General features: G+C 37.0%; 1 protein-coding gene across 4 annotated transcripts in view; it reads right to left on the reverse strand.

Annotated features, from left to right (window-relative positions):
* The window catches only part of BANP (BTG3 associated nuclear protein), a 153,906-nt gene that overhangs the window by 83,391 nt on the left and 48,492 nt on the right, over window positions 1–22,023 (reverse strand). For all 4 annotated transcript variants that reach the window (XR_003989205.1, XM_030470514.1, XM_030470513.1 and 1 more), the window contains exon 7: window positions 12,349–12,588. Coding sequence is in view for 3 of the 4 variants with exons in the window: in XM_030470514.1 (XP_030326374.1) it covers window positions 12,349–12,588 (240 nt within the window). In the remaining variant the exon portion in view is untranslated. The remainder of the gene's footprint in view (window positions 1–12,348; window positions 12,589–22,023) is intronic.

Consider the following 22,023-nt stretch of genomic DNA (forward strand, 5'->3'; position numbering starts at 1 on the left):
CAATCCACATAAAACATTAAATTGTAAAGAAATTTAATTAAGAACAAATTTAAGAGGAAGAGAAGACATTTGTAATATCAAAACCAGACATGAAATATTCCAGCTTGATACTGCATTCAAAATCAGTCTCCTAAAAAACAAACTATGTCAATAGCTTGCACTTGGGTACTGCTAGGTTGTGCTGCTTCCCATTCTCCATGAACACCAGATTTCTGCAGAAAATTAAAAGGTAAATCATTATGTTCGCAGACTTGGCAAAGTTCCTTTGCTGCCCTTTACGCTGAGATGGCACAGACTTTCCCTGTTATTGTTATATTTTGGAAGGTGAGGGAAAGTGTTACCACCAGAAAAAACTAACTTCCACATGCATAAAATAAAGACATATTTACATTAAATGTGTAATCCAAATGGCTTTGGTTAACTGTTCCTTCCATTTTCAAATTCAACGTAATTTTTTTAATCTACATAAAAAGCAAAAGGATGTCCTATTCCAAATTCAAGTGATTAAGCTGATGAACAGAACCTTTTCTTTTAATTGACAAGAATATGATGGATACTATGAAAAACAAGGGCTTCAGATTGTGCCTGCACAGAATCATGAAGAGGGGCGATTATTTGGGGGTTTGGCTAACAAAACACATTTTTTCACATAAGGGTCATACATTTGGAGTTCTTTTTATTAAACGAATAGCATATGACAACAAAATCTGCTGTACTAAACATTGGAGGAAAATACTAAGCACCTCTGAAGTTACATCTTGTGCCTTCAGGCTTCAATTCTTCAAACATAATTATGCTCATGCATTGAGCATATTGAAACAATTTTTAAGAGTAATTGTTTACTCATTTGACAGCTGGGGAGGGGGATGAGCTCCACAGCTGGGAGGCAGTTTCCCCCTCCACAACTCCAAAGTGTTTAAGGGTTGGACAAAGGGATGCAGGAAGGGGAGGGCAACACCGTCCTCGGACAAGGAAAACTTGCCCCTTGTAGCTGGTGGGTTGGCAGAACCTTGGCAGAACCTTGGCAGCTTCTCCAAAATCACATGCCCTTAAACACCAATCATGTCACCAGATAATCACTTTCCATAACATTGTTCTCATCCACAGGGTAAACAGCATCCAAACAGAGATGGGGGAAGCTGTTGCAAACTTGGAGGGAGCAGGGAAGGAAAAAATCAGCTACCAAGCAATTACTCTGTTTTCCATTTTATTTCTACAGTTCCTTTGTTTAACTATTACATCCATACCTTTCAAACAGCTATAAATTTATAGACTACTGGGGACTGCAGTGTGCACATGCCGTAGTACAAACTGTAGTCAGAGGGTACTGATGAACAGCCTCACATACAAAGGAAATCCTATTCTACTACACATACCTAAAGAAGGGTTTACTAAACCTGTGTCAGAAACCAGAATATTTTGAACAGCCAAATAGAAAAATCAAACACTACAAAATGTTCACGAAGTCTGTTCTATAAAAGTTCGCAATTTTTTCAGAAAATTTTCAACTGTCAGCTTTTAAAGAAAAAAACCACTCTGTTTCCCTAGGAACATGACTGATGGTTAAAGAGGATTTCTGCAAATAAGATTCCATAGAAAACAAATTATTTATACTCTTCAACTGATTTCTAATAATACATAAACCTCAAATTCCATGTTAATCAAATCCCTTTCTACTTGGATAGAATTCGACTGCATACTAGAGATCATGAGGAGTCTTCCTTATGTAACTTTATGACAAAATACAATTGCTAATTTTAGAACTGCTTTACAACAAATACCTAGAAATTTTTTACCTACACTATGAAAAATAAATCTGTCATTAGAAGAGAGTAAGGAAATTCAGAAATACCATTAAGAACATAATTGAAAAAGCCAAACGTGTTCGAGGAAACCCTCCAGATGTGAAAAACATCCACAAAGCCTGTAGTCTGAAGTGTGAGCATGCAATTAGACAATTTAGGGAATAAAGACTAAGTTTAGGGACACTAAAAAATGTTTTATCCAGGAGTGGATTGCTCATATTGCATAATTTTCCCGGCTCCAGTTGCCATCATGATGCGGGTGTTATATTAATACACTCGTCAGCACATTAAGAAACCAAACTCTAAACACTGTATTTTTATACCTTTTACATGATAACTGGAATGGAAGTGAGACTGCAGACAAATTTCTGCATACTGGAGTGACAGCAGCCTATAGCATCCCATTCCCACTCCCCACAATCCCAGTTACACCAGCCTTAAAATTATCAAGACACCATCTGTCCCAAACTATGACTACTATGAAATCCCTAAGTTCAAGATTGGGGTGGGTTGAAGTAACATCCTATCATTCATTCTTTAGGATAAACATCTCTTTTCTACTATATCTTAGACCGTTTACATAATCTTCTGGTAACAATACTACACAAACAGAACACTAAACTAGGCAAGAAAGTTTTCCTCAACAATGTCAAATTATTCTACTGTGTTGAGGAAACAGTTCGGAAATTACCTCGTTTTAAATATCTATCAAACAATATAAAAAGTCTTTGCACATACAGCCTCGTGTCTCAACTGATTAAAGTGAAAGTGAATTATTTAGTGCTTCAGTTGTTCCAACTTCCTCTGTCGAGCTGAAGCTGAACATCCGAGGATCTGAGGGATGCAGACAGATGGCTGGAACCACATTTATTTTTCACATTTGTCTCAAGCATACCAGATCAAAGGCCTGCTCCAAGAGAGCATTCACCTTTCACAAGGGATTGAAAGAAAAGTCGTTCTGCTTTGGGTAAAATACACAGGCTCCAACATCCAGAGACTATTTTGTTTGTTGGGCTTTTTTTTAAAGAGGGTTATGAGAAAGCAGTACAACCCCAAAGACATGAGGTTTCTCTTTCTCTGTTCTTGCTCTCTGTAAAACACAGATAGAATTCCTTACATTTTAAAAAATTTAAAGCATTTTGAAACCGAATGTGATATAAGTAAGTACTTTCTGAATGGTTATATGTAGATCTGGCTAAGATTTCGTTCTGGCAATGTACTGTTCCTCAAAAGAAATAATAACTACCTTCCAATTATAAGAATATTTAACATCTAATTTATTAAAAGCTTTCCAGCCAAATATTTAATTAATATTTGTTAATATTTATTTAGGTATTTGCTTGAATATTTCATTTTTAACAAATCTCAGAAACAGAGGTAACAAAATTAAAAATTAGTTTAAATGTCCTTGTTCTACAAATTAAAAGGACTCATGCAGGTCTATAGGACCCTACCAGAAGTTTTAAAACCAAAAATAAAATTAATCAGTATCTAGAATCTCCAAAATCCACTGATGTAACCTCTTCTAAAGCAGAAAAGCTCCTACACTGAGATACACCTTATCACCTTTCTGCAAAAACAGCCAGTGTATTTTGATCTACCTTACCAAGAGCAGAACCTGGGTTATTTTCACAAGAGACAGCCAAAACCATGCAAATAATGCCATCTAGTGGAACCTCGAGTTTACCATTCTGGCAAGAATCGACAGCATTTTGATCCGTGCACGTGTACGTTTGCTCAATCTCCGGCTCCCTCGCAGCACACGCCAAGTGCTACAAAAGGTTAGCAGGACTGCAGAACCAGAGATGCACTGTGAAATGGAAGCAACTGAATTAATCACTACAAAAACAGAGTATTTTTCATGTTCCTGGTCATACACTGCAATTGAAGCAAGCTCCACACCACGTGTTATACCAGTTCCCGCAGGGGTCTTTTGATCACGTTTCTTTGATGGTGACAGAATATCAACACCTGCATAAATGTTTAATAACTGGAGCCTAATTATCAAAAGCATTATCTAATTCGTTAAATGAATCAAATCAACTCCATAAGAAAATAATTCTAGACCAAATCAGAGGTTTTATAATCCAGAATAGAAAAGTTTTCATGTCATCTACTACAGGCTTGCTACAGTTCACAAGTTACATGAGAGGTATTCCACTACAATGATGCTAGATGAATGACGTACATTTGCTTCTATTTTCCCCCCATTTTTAAAAGAAAACACATTGCTTACTCTAAAAAAATATCTTGCATAAATCCAAAGATTTATAAAAACAAGATACCTTGAAAAAAAATATCTGTGTTTCATTTCCTCCCCAAATATATTTATTCCTGCAACATTTGAGTCTCCATATGAAAGCAAAATTGCATACTTCATATAGCTATAGCTGTACAGCTAAGAATTGCAGTGGCAGCATTCCATAGAGACTGCACAAACATTTTCAGCTGAAATGGCTTTTCATGAAGATTAGGACCTAAAGACTCCAACACTTGTTTGACTTACCCAGCCACTAACAATTTCCTTTCAAATTAAATACCTAATAGGCTCATAGTAACTATTACCTTATTTTTGCATAGTAAAAATGTACTTAGAGGGTGTCATGCTCTTAAGTCTTCACTTAAATTTACCTTTTAGCTTTGCACATTCAAAATGTCAGAGCGTTCATTTATGATTACAGTCAGTAAGCAAAGACCTTGCTATTCCTTTTACTCACTGGGAGAAACAATCCCACAAGGTTTATCTGTTTTGGAAGGGAACATACCTAAGTATATGATGTGTTTATTGCCAAAGGATCAACTTACTGTTTGAAATCAAAGTCTCATACTCAAAACAAATGGAATCACCTAAATGGAAGCAATAACACTTGATCAAAATAAGCATTGCTGATTTTAAGGAGCTGCTGCCAATAACCACACATCAGGTCATTTTTGATAGCCGCAACCTTACAGCGAAGTTGATTAAACAGCTGTTTGTCTTTTACACAGCAGCACAATGCGATCTGACAGAACCAGCGGCAGGGCCGATGGAAAAAGGAGGGTTGTCGCTTTAACCACCCCCTTCCCGAGACATCCCGTTACATAAGCCCTCGCCGCAGAGCCTCGGGAGCCCATCTGGATGGCAAACGCCACCACACGTGCCGCCAAGAAAAACTCACTTATGAATCAACAACGAAGATTTCTCCCCTTCCGAAGGAGCTTGTGGGTTTGGAAAGGACTGGCACGACAGAAACCTGAACGCTGCGGGAATTTATTTACGTTTTATTTGCAGTCAGCTCGAGGCATCTCCTCACTTCACTCTTTAACCCTTGTGAAATGGAGAGAAGAAAGTTCAAAGCCAGGAAAGGAAAAGCTATGCAACTTTCTCGAATTCCGTTTATGAGATTTTTGTGAAATCGCAGCTCCCCTTGCATGCAGCAAATGCGTTTTCCAGACAAATGTACGTTATTGCTGTGTTGATCAAACTGCGTTTGGTGGCTGAGCTGGTTTTCCTCTCAAAATGTCAGGGATCAAATACTTTCTTAGACTCTTCATGTCTTCTAAAAACCACACAGCTAAAGTTCAATTTTGTCTTTTATAAGCCTTCAATAGTAAAGAAAGTTTTTCTTGTCTGGAGTCCATTGAAAGTTCATTAGGATATTTTATTTATGCAGGAACTGAGCCTCAGTGGTACTGGGTTCCCACCAGCCTCCTTTACAGATAGGGAGAGTGAAGCACGTTCTGCATCCTTCTGAATTCAGCTCTAAAGGGACACCAGCACTGCACACTGAAGTAACTACCCTGCAGACAACCACAGCACTGGAGAAGTTCCACATATAGAGCCCGGTGAAAACCCTAATTAGTACAACAGTGATACAAAAAGTCCTCTGTTTCACTTATAGCTTCATAGCTCGGAAGAATCTTCAGTATTGATAAAGATGATCCTTGGACATCACACTCAACACATTGATCATAAATGGTCCAATACTTCTTGCTGACATCAGGGTTTGGGGCTTGTTAATATATGAACATGTAATGACTTCTGAAATCCACAGAAGATTACCTTGATTTTCATTAGAAAAAAACCAGCACTCGCTCAACTAAGTTACCTTATTTGTAGCAGTAACTTTCCCAATTAGCACATTGTTCTTACAAGTTAGAGAACTCACCTCTTTTTTCATCATACATCCCTCAAGCAACATTTAAAGTCCCTGAGAAAACTGCTTTTATGCTCACAGACTTATCTGACTGGTTTTAGCTGCCTCTCAAGAAGTGAGGACCAGTGCACTTCAGCACATAAATAAGTCCAGCCAAAGCAGAAAAGTATTGACAGGATGGAACAACTGTGCATCGGCTGGAAAGAGATGATCCAAGTGACCTAATGCATCAGTTTTCTTTCTGCAGAGCCTACGAACTCGCTTGAAAGCACATCATGCACAATCAAGTTACATGCAATCACACGTGCAATTGACAGGCTAAGCAGCTGCTTACATTCAAGAGTGGAAAATTAAATTCATCACTTGTATAATACAAGGACAAAAAGAGAAGTGTGAGAAGATGAGAGAAAACACATTGCCAATAATTTATTTTATTTTCTCAAATTGCTGCCTGTTTTGTTTTGTTTTTTTTTTTTTCCTCTAGCTTATTAAACAGTAACTGGCCAGGACAGTAATTGAAATAAACAGAAGTGCTCAGGAAAGAAGAAAACAACAGCCAGCATTAAATTACAGCACTTACATAAAGTCAGTAAGCAAGTGCCAACATTGATGCCATTTATGAGAACTGCAGTGCTGAGATAAACTCAATGGGTTCTCATATTATCTTCTTGCCTAGCCTCAAAAGAGGTTATCACTTCCCTCCATGTGGCAGCATTTAATTGATTCACAAAGAAGCAGCTATTTGGAACTGAAGCCAGAGTTTCGCCACTCTGAGGAAGACAACATGTTTGAAAAAAGCACCACTGCTGCATCACAAGGCTTTTCCCAAGGGTGCTGCACAAAAAAACCCCACTCATGCTTTTTGGATACGAGAAAACCACAACAGAAATGCTTTCTTTCACTTCTTTCCATTTAAAGATGTGCTAAACTCTCTTCTTGAGTATGAGCTAGTTCAACATTGCTGCAAACTCTCCCTCCTCTCTTCCCAAGTTCTGTCCCTAACAACAGTCACCACGCATGGACTTCAGCATTAACCACAATGCAGCTTGTCTGAACTTGTCAGGTAGAGGAGGTCCTCTGGCTAAGACTCAGAGCAGAGGTTTTGAATAGCGCACAGCTCAGGAGAACCTGCTGCAACTGCCCCAGCTGCCACAGGCGCAATGCTGCAGAACCAGGCCAGTTTTGTTTGCTTATACTCAACCCTTCAAACTGCAGACTGAAGCCGGTCCTACCTCTAAGCCATGATCTGGCAGTTGAGGGGAAATGCACTGCAGCGTCTGATAACACCGCAGTCCTCAAAGGAACAGGCTGAAGCGAGTTTTTATTTCCAAAGACCTACAGTCTATGTTGTTTATTACCAGGAGAAGAAAATGTTGGCAAAACGTACTTCCAGGGACCGTAAGATTAGCTCATCCATGCGAATACAAACCACACAACTTCTTTTTAGACTACTACAGCTTGGAAGATTAATGTCGTATATAATGAAGAAACAGGAGCATGGGTTAAACAGAAAACATCAGAGGTCCTCAACAAATTACTACCTTAAGCACTGCCTCTAACCCTGTTGTACTTCTCCCAAACCTCCAGAGTACCCAGAGCATGACTGATTCTTAAGTTTGGTCCATCAAGGGAGATGGACTGTAACCACAATTAGCAATGTAGTCACAACAGTCCAAATTATAGAAATCCATCCATTTCTAGTGCTGATGAGATATTCAAGAGATAGCACGAAAAGCCGAATTGAAAAAATTTAATTTTTCTTGAAGTTCTTCCAACAGCCTCCTAATGGAATCCAAGGTCTAGATAGATGTCTACAATTACTGTTAATCAAGACCTGCAGCAATCTCTGTTGCATCTAGGTGTAACACTGTTTTAAGCCATTGTATATACACTACGCAGTGGGATAGATAGTGACTAGTACAATATTCAGAAATGAGACACATGAAGCCCAGAATTATAAACAGGAAATGAAAAGGATGACAGATAGAGAGTACAAAAAAGCATACAAAGATGAGGAAAAAAAAACAACAAACCAGGATATAAAAGGAAAAATGGGTATCATTTATAAAAATACAACACTAAAAGGATTTTAAGTGAAAATGGAGGGAAAAAAAAAAGCCAACCAGAAAATACTAAATACATTTTGTATTTATAGTGTACACCTTCACCAACTGTAGTGTTTATTTATATAAAACATTCTACATGATGGCAACAGTGTGCAGTATCTCAGAAAACAGACTGGTGAGAAACATTAGAGCTAACTCTTTGTCTCTGAGAAGCAACTTACTCCCCTTCCTCTATTTAAAAGATGATAATGATTGAGAAAGACAGAAGTGTGGTGTACTTGCTGTTCATCCCGCACTGCTATTAAGATCAAAATCTTCATTACAAGCAAATGAGAAGCTGAAACAGTAGTGACTTACTGTGATCCGCAGGTTTTACATGACAGGAGTTACAAGTTCCTTAAATCAGCCCAGCCCACGTTACATTTGGGTTATGTGCATGTGTGTAGATATATACATACACTGATCTAACTGACACATGCTACACAATTAAGCAGGAGTCAAATGTGTTTCCTATTAAATAAATGTGGGTGGTCTCCTTCTCAAGCACTACTGTGTCAGTGAATTTTCTAAAGCAGTATAGTGCTTAATTTCATTTGAGCAGCCCTCTAAAGAGATGTAGCTGTGTTTGACTCTTGCAGCAAAGTGTATTAACATCTCCTACAACCTAGTACAGTAGAAAAGTGGTCCCATCTTTACTGGGAGCAATATTATGACACAGCAGAAATACCAATTTTTCATTACCAACTTCTTCTATTCTACATTATTAATTGCATCTTAAAAAGCATTGTGCCATTTGAAACAGAATATACATCATTTACATATAAAATAATGTATAGCTAAAAATCAGACTTTAGCGTAAGTTATTTTCAGGTAATAATTTTTTCCTACGTTATTTACACAGTAGGGATGTGTTCTGGATGAAACAAATGTTAACTCATTTAACTGTTGCTATTTTGTTTTCTTCTAATTTCTTAGATTATTAAAAAGGAAAAAAAAAAGAAATATTGATAGATTTTCTTTTACAAACTTCAGAAATCCCCTCTCATTTTTTTCCAAGACAACATGTAACATCATCCTTTGTGCTATCAACTTTCTTATAAATGCAAAATTCTGATTTTGGAAATCTGTTTTTTTCAAACTCACTGGTGGAAATTGCTATAAAATCTCAAGAGAGCTAAACCTGTATTTTCTGTTACATAAAGAAAATTATACAACTGTGGATATTCCTATATTGTATTTCACCAGAAAATGTCTACATTTTTTGTAAGGCTGAAGTAATGAGCTACTTAATAACATATAGTGTGTTTAAGTCATTTTGGTTTCTTGCCCAAAAACTCTCCTCAGTACCACTGCCACCCCACAAGCAAATTTATACCACAAGTGAAAATATATACTTCCAAAGATAAACTTTCAACTTTCTTGTGGTAAACCTAATGCAGCGTATCAAGATTTTTTAATAAACATACATCTCTTCATTTTTTAATGTTTCTGCATATTATATAAAATATTCTCTCTATTAAATGCAGATTTGGTGGGTATTTTCAAGAATGGAAGGAATATCTTTCCACTGACAAACTTTAAGAAACTCAAAACAAAAGGAAAAATAAAATCCTCTATATTGGCTTGAGCTTTTCTAGCTATGATTGGCAAATGCAAGATGATGACATTAGATTTTTCATTTAAGTTTAAAATAATGCATCAAAGTATTACTGCTCCCAGCAGAAGCAAACCACATTGGTAGGACAACCACCTAATTTAGTTCCCATGCTAGCACTGCACTCAGGTTTTGGTAGATTTTATGGAACAACACTTCACCGATAAACAGCTGAAAGCAAAGTAGCTATGGCATGGTAGGGCTCTTGCCAGTACCTCACTGACAAATATTAGGGATCAAACCGTGGCACAGTTGAACTCAACAGGAGTTCTGCCACTGAAATGAACATGGCCAAAATCTCATCCTCAAAAGTTATGAGACATCCATATGCTCACTCACATCATAGTGAACTCATGAACAGGTTACTGAAATCAAATTTCATTTCAACTTAATTATTCACAGTGATGACATATTAAGTTATTACATGAAATCATCATTTCTGGACCAATATCATTACTATTAAATTTGCTGCATTATCAAGTTTACATGCACTTTCTTCATTTGTTGCCACAAGCTTCTTTGTCATTGCCAATAACCATTAACATTTAGGCACCCAAAAGAGTAAATTTTGGTCAGATTCACATAGGGTGTATTTTTTTCCAGACACATACACAACCCCCAGATTTTAATGAACTAGCTCCCAAATGAAAGCCACTCACTATCCAACATGCGGAAGAAAGAAAGATATGTTTCAGATACCTGGATCCCAAACCTTCTGAACCGTGCTTATGACACCAAAGACACAGACATTGGTTTCTGTGCCCAGTCCATCATTCTGAGTTCTGCTCCTTCTGATCCACTGCTGTTACATTTCTGCTACCGCAGACCTTTTCCAACTGCAGGGATCACTTCTATAATCCCATTTCTTCATGGTCAGAACGCCTCATATAAATGACATAATCCCTAGTTTACGCATTCAGTCACATGTGCACATTCCTTCCCCATACTCACATTTTCAAAAGCTTGTTCTTCCCACACAAACAGTTATAAACTCCCTCGTTTGATTTGCACTCACAGTTTTAAGCGATGGGGGAAAGGGCCAAGAGTGACTTGGTTTAACATTGGAGCAAGATTCATTTCTTCCTGTTTCTAAAAACTACTGTTGAACAAAATCTAAGTTTTAAAAACCACAACGGAACAAGGTCATTTACATTGAGATGAATAGATAAAAAGATTTTGGAAATCACAATTACTTTGAATCACAATCTCCCTTAACCATACATATTTAACATGTTTGAGTAGATGCCTGAAGTCTTCTGTTTCAGGTATGTAATGAGACAAAAATTGGCCTGATGCAGCAAACTGAAGGGGTTAGATTTGCCTATCAACTTCCCTGAGATAGCCAGCAAATTATTAGGAATAAAATCAGATAAATAGAACTGTATTTCCTCAGTTCTGTTCAGTATAAAGAAAGCACAACAGTCAAATATTATTCTCGATTTTCTTCCATGTAACTAACAAACACATTGTCCTAACAGAAACCTAATTCTTCAAACACCATTCAAAGAAAGCTCTCTCTGGCTGTGTTCTTAAACCTTAACTAGCATTTCAAATTGGCAATTACATACAAAACACTCTAGTATAACAAATCATTCCCACTCTACTAATCCATTGGTGACCTACATAAGATGTGACTATAAAGAATTTTCTAACAGTGAGATCTACTGGTATATTAAAAACTAGTTCAGTTAGTGAAGTCGGTAATTTTTAGTCTTGAATCCACACTAACATTTGAATACGTTTCCTCTTTACATACACAGCAAAGGTATCACATAAGAGCTGTAAGACTTGTGCCAGATGCCTTCACCTACCCCCTTTACCAGAAAATATTTACACCACAGCACATGGAACACACTTGGCTGTCCTCAGTATATTTACAGAGTGATCTTCTACCAGAAGCCACTGTATCAAGGCAAGAGCCCTATGTCCAGACGATTCTTCACTCAAAACTAGTGGCTACTCTATGTCCTTGCTCTATACAAACAAGATGCATATGTCCAGATTCTTCCTCTTACTTAAAACTAGTGGCTATGACTGCTATATTCTATACTCAAAACACATGATTACTTCTAAATTGACAAAAAAATGCATCTTCAATATAAGAACTATCTGCTCATTAATACGTAATAGCTTTAATAACAAAAAAAAACCCTGCAGACTGGAGCAGACCAAAGAACATTAGCATTATAATGCATTTATGTTATGAATCCAGAGACTTTATGATACTTAATCTCTCCTTTAGTATAGATTGCAAATTTCTTCTATCTCAGTGTAAGCAAGTATTTTGAAATAACACACAAAAATGGGAAGAAAAAAACCTAAGAGTCAAGACCATACTGGTTTGGACACTTGAACAATATTTAAATTTGTGTAATTTGTTTCATTACTTGTTCCATTATCGGAAAAGTAATATTTACCTGATTTTCACTACATGTGGTGTGCTCACAGCTGGTAGTTGCAAAGAAATCTGAATTCAGATTTCAAGATTGAGGATTCTCTGGTAAACACCCACAACAAACTAAATTAAACCAGCCCATTAGCATTCCTTCATCAACAAAAGCTAACAAATCATCTGTCCGACAACAACAATACATACCCTGTTCTTACAAAACTTAGTTTAATTGCAAGCAGACAGTTTCTGCCTCATTAACAGAGGATAAATTCAAAAGTTTCAGTATCATACTCACAGCGAATTCCATAAATCATGAGAGGATCAAGTTGCTTCTTTCCATGCTTCCCCTGGCCTGAGAGGTTGGAAATGGCCTGAATTTCCCGATGGAAGAGATAATCAAGCAATGTCAGCGCCATCTTCTCGGCTGTGCGGCAGTTTGTGCTGATGTGCAGCATGTCAGCAGGCGTGATGGGGCAACGCACCCGCATCTCAGGGTTATTTTCGTCTCCAAGCCATGTCCCATTGGGGTAATCCTCTAAAAACAGAGATTGTGCAAATTCTAATGTGGCACAGAATGAAACAGTCAGATTCAAGTTACAGTCAGCACTTCTTAAGTTACCATGAGCTCTTCCAGTTTTCTTCATAGTCTCCATAAACCTCTTTAAAATGTAGCATGACTAATAGGATCACAAGATTGGCCACAGATACCCTCAAATTCCCACCAAATGGTGACCAAAGTTATTGCCATTAATGTTCTGGCTTACATGGGGAACTGGTGCAATTAGTCAGATGACTAACTCGCTCTCAGATTCCTTTTAAAGCGTCTCTTACTAGAGGCCAACAGCTGAAAGAACACACTATAGTCACAGCATTCTCATTCATCAAGTTAGTCATCCCCTAAAAATGCAGATTACTGCAGCTCCATAATATTCTTAAAGGACAGCTAACTTCAGCAATCTAGCAGCTTTGAAGTACATTTTCCCCCAGGAGTATCAGATCAAAATGAGTCTAAGCAAGATGATAAATTTAAGAATTTAAATTGTAATCAATAGTGAGCAGTACCTTATTTAATCACTTTAAGATAGTATTTCAAGCTATCATTCAAAAATAGCCAGAGATCCCAATCAAAACTTTGGTCTGTCTTCAAATTTACTGGCCAGTAATTTATATTATTTCCTGAACAACCAGTTTACCAAGGAACAGGCCCAGCATAAAGATAACGAATCAATCACTAATCATCTGCCAACTGCATCTTCTATTCAAGCACATGGTTATTAGCAGCAGAACTATCCCTAACTTCTCTTGTGCATACACACATACATTTATCTATAAATAACTTCGATTTCTGTCCCCCCAGCCTCTCAGTTTGGCAGGAAAAATAACTATTCTTTTTAAGAGGAATACTAAGCCCTCACTTGAAATTAATTCTTGAGTACAATGCCAAAAGTTGGTGCCTTCCAGACTAACCAGAAACTAGAACTGGAGTTCATAAGGATGACCAATCCCTATGGAAGTGGTGGATGCAACACAGGACCTGGGATGAGACTCTCATTCCAGATAAAAAACAAAATTCCCAGTACAAATCTTGACAATGCTACAGGAACTGGATAGAACAACATTCCAGTCCTATTTCAATGCTCATTGACACAGACCATTTGGATTTCATTTCTATGTTTGCTCAACTTTGTGGGATAAAACAAAGCTCCCTGACTTAGGAGTCACTCGGTCCTTCCATACTAGAGTTTTATCATGTTTCATTGTTGTTTCACACACTTTCAGAATGGTAAAAATGAAAAAAAGTCATTCAATTACATGATTTATCTTCCAATAAATGCCTTTAAAGTAGAGTTTCATGGTATATAGAGAGTCACAAATCCCTGGTTTCCATAACCCTTCTAGACACAAAATGGGGCGACAGAGTTCAGACAGATGAGCATATCCTTTTCACGTTTAACATGACCTCCCACAAGCAGCATCTTTATTTCCAAGTACTGGCACAGGTTAAGCAGGCTGCATTTTACCAGAGTACAAGCCAAAAGTGTGCAATAAAACATAACTTAAAAGCAACTAAAACACTAAAAAACACTTTTCAACATGACCTTTGGATTGAGTCATACCACATGTCAGATGTAAGTTTACTGCAGTGATTAAAAACAGTATGAAGCAAATGTTAGATTATGCAATACTTATATATCATTATAAACATCAGATTATCAACTATAATAATTTGTAAGGAAATATATTTATTGTTGATGCATGTGGCAGCTAGTCCCTCAAACTTCTGTTGAAGTCAGAACTTAATGCTCTGTTCAGAATATATTTTTATACACTTGCAATTTTTAAATACATATTTTATTTAAACATTTTTATCCTGAACTATGTAACAGGGCACACTAGCTGTTTTCTGCTCACAGTACCAGGTGCCATCTGAAAAATAAGGTGGTTTGGATTAATTATGACTTGTTTGGAATGCCGCTGTGTCTGGCCTCACCACAAGTCTGGTTAACATTATCAGGGAAAACAACAGTCTGTTCCTGAAGATAAATTGACTGTTTTATAAAAATCTGGGAAGAGCTGGCAAAGCAAAAACATCTTGACATAAATGTGGAAGTTTGGCAAAGAAATTCTAGGAAGTCTGAGTAAATGATTCTATATCCTATCAAAACCTTACTTCCTCCCAGCTCACAGAGTTACTATCAGATGTAAGAGTTGTTGCTACTTATGGACCACCTTTGACCTGCAGGCTTGTTTAACAAATGCTATCAACCTATACAAACTATTAAGATTTTTTTCAATTTGCAAAATAATCTTTTTCTTTTTTTCCCCTCCTTTTCACTGGCACGCAGTCCAGAACATACCGTTTCTGCCACATGAAACTGTTCTTTTATTGCTAACAGCCTGGAAAAAAAGACACTATCTTGTTATTCTGACCTATGAAGACAAGCCCTACATTAAATTATCTCTTGCGTTTTTCTCCAGTTCTAAAAGCATCAACAGAAAGGGAATCTGCTTTATAATCATTCTGCATGAAGAGGAACTTGCATGACTGAAGTTAACCGTGACTCTACTGTCTCACTGCAGCTACTTGAGGGCACAAAAGCTAAACTATTCCTTACCATATCTAAAGAAAATTCCTACCAGCCTGCCAACACATCTGGTGCTCTGCACAGAGCAAATACAATGAGAACGGCACACCAAAATGCTGGTGAAAAGAGGAAGTACAGTGCTAGTTATAACTGAGGCAGAACTGCTCTGAACAAGTGGTGCAGGAGAAGACTGAATAGACTGAATAAGGAGACAGAGGGAGTTTGATGGAAGTTCTCTCTGAAGAATTAAGTACATTAATGCTATTGATTAAAGCTTCAGCACTTGAAACTCCGTGCATTCAAACAGCCTCTTATGCTCAGTGAAATGGTTCTTTACATGTATTATCAAGCATTATACGTCATATCTAGATAGAATCTAGATGAGTCAGGTTATTTAGGATATACATTGTAATAGCCAGATACCGAGTCAGGACTCTGCTAGGCACTGTACGACCACACACAGCTTCTTATATTTCTTAAAGACTACCAAAACACAACCACCATGTGAAGCATTGGGGAGGACGAATGCGGTCAAAGAACACACTTTTCTTAAAAATAACAAAGCATAAATGCACATGCTCATCTGTAACTCAGTTAATCACACACCTTTCATGTTTTGCTCTGAAGTATTTTTCTTTCATTAATTTTCCTAATGGCTTTGCTGCATTTTGAATGCATTTTGAGTGCTATGTGGAAAGGTACTTCTTTGCCTTTCTTTACACCAAATATTGTATCACCAGAGAAATAGCTCTTGATCATTTCTACTTCCCGTGTTACAAGTCCTGACATTTTTATCTGATTTCTTCTCTGTATGCAGAAGCTCACTTCAATGACAGATTAATTTCCAGTTCCTCTTTAATGTTTTGGTTTTTTTTTTTAAGATCAGAAAATTTGCCTTTATCTCCATTCTCCCGAATCCAGAAGCAGTCCGCCTTTCAATGCTGTTTTCAAATCTTTTTTACTGTATTAAGTCCATTTCTTTTATCTCACCACACAGCTGACCATTCTTCTGCTTCAGCAGGGACATGCAAGAGGAGAGGTGGCTGGGCTGCTCTGCAAACAAGCCTTTCTATGGAAACGGGACAAGTGAGCTTGAAGGGTAGTATCAAGAAAAACTATGTCAAGAGAACAAAAACCAGACAAGAGCTGCCATGGCTTTCAGACTCACTTTGGACATGTGTATGTTTTCCTGCCCAGGGGGATGACAGACACTTGACTGTTACTCATATTTTTCCATTGGGATACACTCCCTAGTCTGACGTGAGCATTAACAGTAAGACAGAAGGAAAGCCAGGCTCCGTTCTCTCACTAGGTGCTATTAGTCACTCCTTTAACAAGGAAAAACAAAAGGAAACACCTGCCCATATAAACACTTGAATTAACAATTTGCATTATTCTGAGTAGTTTATTTTACCAGCAAGGCTGAGTGCAAATCTGGCATTTGCAGCAGAGAAAAACAACATAGCTAGAGGACAATGGCAGAAACATGACTTACCCTTAAAAAGAAAAAAAAAAAACCAACCCAACCCCCACAAATCCTAGCCTACAAACATAAACACCCACTTCTAGAGAAATTAAACAATATTTTGGCTGATGTGTAGAAGATTTACCATCACCTTTTTAAACAAACTTCTGTCAATTAGCCAGAGTCCTTTGCACCTGCAGAGGTTTGCAGGGGTAGTGACTGAGATTACAGAGCACTGACTTCATTAACTAACCATCAAATGTAAGGAACAGAGTGATAATCAGGCTGTATGTTAACCTACATATCTAGCAATGTGATTTAAAGCTGGTGCTAAAACTGGTTCAAGAACTAGTTTAAAGCTATGTTCACCAAAACCTCCCACCATAAAAAGCAGCTAAGGAGTCCTGGCCAAATGAAGCCTACAACATACACACACATCCACAAACATCAGACACCAACATAGAACTGGAGTTCTTTGCCTGACTATTCTGAGGGGAGAAAAAGATTTAATTTCCAATATATTAAATAAAAAGAGACAGCCAGAAGAGCCTCATGCTCCAGGTGTAATCTTCCATATGGCACAAAGGATTTGGCTAATGGAGTTAGCAGTTAACTTCTAAGTTAACTTAGAAGTTCCAGTTAACTTCTAAGACCCTGTGGTTAGGAGACCATTACACTATCTGAGATACTGTCAATATATATCCTGCACTCTCCTGCACTCGTGATTCCTTTAGTTGTCTGACAGACAACACATAGGGCAAAAAAACATACATGGGCACACAGTAACAAAGCATACTTGTCTCAGCAAATACTGTGGTGTGCACAGAAGTCTCAGCATAACGTGAGATTACTTGTTTGTTAAAAATAAGGCTTGAGCTCTAGTACATGGTTAAATCCATGAGAGAAAAAGGAGATTCACTTACTTTATAACTCATGGAAGGCCAAGGAATTTATTCAACAGCAGTAGAAAATGAGGACTATGTGATCATCTAATTTAAAATGATCAGTTAAAAAAGAAAAAAAAAAAATCCAGATAAAGTTGAGAAAATTAAAGTCTGTGGACTTTTAAAACCCTTAGAAAAGGTGTTTCATGTCAGAAAAAAAAAAAAAACCAACAAAAAAAAAAAAAAACCCAAACAGATTTCTAATTGGGGTTTTGCCCACTTTCTTGTTTATTGCCTCTTTGTTATAGTTATCTTTACACAGTGGACCAGACTTAATTCAAACATCACTGTGACAGATACCTGGAAGAAACTGTTCTTCAATTGTTTACTCTGAGTACTTAAAAAAATAAAATATATCAATTTCTGTAGTTCTCTTTGGCTTTAACAAGTCACTGAAGCTCTTGAAGTCTCATCGTCTTCACATCAGATACCTATAATATCTTTTTCAGGTACAAAAAACTTGCTATTTAAAAGTTCATTCTCACTGTCTGTATCTGGTCATAGGGAGCTTGGCAAGAAAAGCAAAGTGCTGCAAGTGATCATATAACATGTGAGATTTGATCTTACAGTGAACTGGAAAATCTTGTGGATGGATAAGTCTGGGCCATGTACAAATAGCTGCTTGGATTCACATTTGGAAAGCAAATTCTGAGCACTCTTTAATACTACTATTGTAAAATGACTGTTTCAGATGCAAAGTTGAAGAGACAATGTGAGACTAAACAATTTTCTTTGGAAAAATATTATTCGTCCTTTAATTAACACACTATGTAGAATCGGTTTTCCCTTATCTTCTCAAAAAATACACGTTTACATTTCTAATTCTGTATTTTTAGTCTTAAAATGCAGTAAAAGGAATGCAGAGAAAGCAGATATGACACAAAACTATCCTAATTGGTTCCAACATCATATGTCAGTGTATCAAGTGCAAAGTTCACTGAACCAGTTCCAAGTCAGGGGTTCTTGCCATTTTATTTGTATCACTTAAAAACAGCTTTCATGAAGCTGTGCTCAAGAGCATTTCACATACTTGGGATGTACAAGGACAGTGTGTTTCTTTCTTCATAATTTCAAAGTCTTGGCTTTGGCATAGAGATTTTTAAAAATATCTGCTTTTAAAGCAACATAGTAATGCTGAATGGGACATTCTTATACCACAAAGATGAGAGGTCTGGCTTTTTTTTTTTTTTTTCCTTCCATATTGAAAATAGGACAGTAACTCTATTGTGAAAACTTTAAAAGGATAACACAATGTGCATTAATGTTTTAGGAACAGATGCTCCTCTTGTTTGTACAATAAATCACAGATTAAATATTTTAAATGCTACCATATACTGAATATGTGTAGGAACAGTATTTTTATAATATTCCTTACATCTTGAAGCTCCTTGTATCTTGAAAGCAATATCTAATATTAAGGGAAAAAATGCTCTCATCAGATCTCCTCCAGAAGTGTGCAAGAACAGAATAATCACAGTGCCTTTGACGGCTTATTCATTAGTTGAACTGTATTCAAAGTATTCAACATTTGAGCTTTGTTGAGCTAAACTGAAGCAGCTGCTTAAGTTACTATTTTTCCTGTACATAAGCTGCATAAAAAAGCAAATTCTGGTTTTATCCATACTCTAATATGAAATTTTGAAGAACAAGTTCCTGCGAAGTTTTTCAAAATGAAAGCCAACACCTGAGAGGACACACGGACACACAAAACTGCCTGATCACACAAAACTAATTTATCAAAAAGATTCTTAAATATATTTGGATATGATCTATTCTTTGCTTTCTGCTGTTTGCACATGTTTCTTGGTAAAACTGTACTTAACGTAAAATTCTGGCACTATTCTTTAATGCAAGCTCCAGACTTAGCAAGAAAGAGTTCTTTATGAACGAAGTGCGATCTTTTCTACATGAATTCCAAGCAGTTTACCCAACAAATGAGAAAACACAAGTAAGCAACAGCCACATTTTTTGACTGTTTCCTATAAATCCAAGAATGTAACACTCTTACATCAGAATCAAGGGTTGTGGAAGGTACTAAGTACAGAAAAACATCCTTACCCAGCAATTTTACAACCCAAGGACAAGGCAAAAGACAATAGGTAGATTAGAAGCAGGTGTCAACACATACTGAGATTGCAGGCATCACCAAAAGAAAGAGTATCTTACAGAATGTATCTTGAAAGAAAGATACCCTATGACTCTCTTTTATGGAAACACGGTAAGAAAATACAATTTCAAGAGCAAATATTATGGACAGTTATCCTCACAAGGAAACAGAAAACAGCACAAAGTCCTGGTGGAAACATTACAAGCAAGGAAACCCATCTATGGCTGAGGAAGTCAGAGCAACCTCAGATGGTATAGGACAGGTATTCCTTTGTAACAAGAGTGCCACAGAGTAGGGATAGGAATGCAAGTGGGAGATGATGGGGTTAAAATGATGAGTTTGGAAAATCATACTTCTAACAGTTTTCTGAATATAAGGCCAAAGAGGAGGCCTTACAGTAAATAAGAGGGGAGGTAACTGGAGCCTGGACAGAAGAGTGTTATTTTCATCTCAGATGTTATCTGTTAAGAACGTAAAAGGTTTCTTTTAAGCATCCATCATTTGAAAATATGCACATCCTTTTTACTGAAACTTATTTGTTCATAGTTACTGCAACTTGCTTTCCTTCATCTAATGCTAAAACTCTTCAGTTAGGAAGTTTAGACAAATACATTTGAGAATGTCAGAATATTTTCTAACAGATTTGTGGTCAGCATGGAAGTGCGTATAGCTGCCAAGATATAGCTTAGCCAATTGAAAACCAACCCTTGACAGGATTACAGCCACATACCACTACGGGAGAATTCATTAAAGTCAGAAAACAATATAGGTACTTAATATCATAGGTTTAAAACATCTGTCATTTAAAACTAGTGTGGATCTAATGTTCTTCACAGTATTATTTTTTGCAGTGGAAGGCAAAACCCAAAAGAACTCAACAATGTATGGATGAAAGTTGTCCTGAACATAAATAACATACCACATAACTAACGAGTACCAATACCTTCAGAGATATGAAGGCCTAAAGAATGGATTTACAAACTAAGTTCCATGCAATAAAGTCACTAAATATCAGCTGTAGCATTTTAGGTTGGTGAAATCCAATTCAGAGACCATAGACCTTTACAAATGTACGAGAGTTCTGGAAAACACAGGAAAATGGTCTCCTCAAAATAACTTAACCATCTAAACTTCTCCTTCTATTACCACCCCAAAAGTGTAAGAAGTGCAATATCTGACAACCGAAGAGGGAAACAGAAGTGTGCCACCACACCACTTAGCACAAACTCCTATGCAACTATTAAAAAACTAAACTACATTTCAAAATGTTTAGTATATAAGACTTTTTGGCGCATATATATACAAAACCATACCAGTGACATCAACTACGTCTCTTCCTGTGCAATCTGCTTTGCACAGAACAGTGAACTGTACAAAGTTGGAGGGTGCCCGTGACACTTAAGTTACAATTCTGCACAGCCTCAATACACCTAAGACAAATATCAATCCTGCCCCAGTCACAGCTGAACAGAGGGATAAAAGTCACTGCATTATAGACCATTTAATATACCAAGCAACTAAATCCTCACAAATGGACAAACACAGGTTTTATAACAGTTCCTGAAAATCTGCAACGGTTCATTACAAAAATAATGTGCACATAGACACCAGGCCCAAATAATAATGTTTTAAAAGCGTTCTTCATTAAATCAATTGCTCATCAATTTTAAGCCTACTTAGAAAGTTCAAGATAAGGAAAAAGCACAACTTGGTTTAAACTGAGAATATGCCGTACTCCAAAATTTACAGTAAGAACACATTCATGTCAAAATTAACTGGACTTATAAAAGAGAAAAAACACATCTACCAATTGTTGACATTTACTATAAGCACCTCTCGGTGATAAATATTTGTTTCTTATTCCATTAAATGAGAAAGAGGTATAAACCATGCTGGGGAGGATGGGGTGAAAAACAAACAAGTTCCCTGCCTTTTAAACATGGGTTTCCTTATACAGAAATAGCATACATTTCATTTACAGAAAAAGCATACAGCGCCTCAGGAGAGCACAGCACAAAACATTACTTTTCATCATATTTACATTGTTCTCATCTACCAAAGCCTTTCAAAAAAGCAGCCTCTCTCCAAATTCTTAGATACTTGCACAGTAAAACGGTTTGTTTGAAAGTTTGACAGGTCATGCTATAATTCATGTTTGGTGGTTTCCTTCCTCCAGAAAACATTTCTGCTAACACAGACACGTTCATGTATTCAGGGAGTAACAACTACACAAAAGACTTCTAAAAATACGGGTACAGCTGGGTACTTCCAATTCCTGAAAGCCACACTTCAGAAAGTTGTTTATATCAATACACAAAGGCATGCCTCCTGATGTAAACTGCTTCACTGCATTCCTGCCACAACACAG

This window comes from Strigops habroptila, chromosome Z (genome assembly GCF_004027225.2).
Source record: "Strigops habroptila isolate Jane chromosome Z, bStrHab1.2.pri, whole genome shotgun sequence".
NCBI lineage: Eukaryota > Metazoa > Chordata > Aves > Psittaciformes > Psittacidae > Strigops > Strigops habroptila.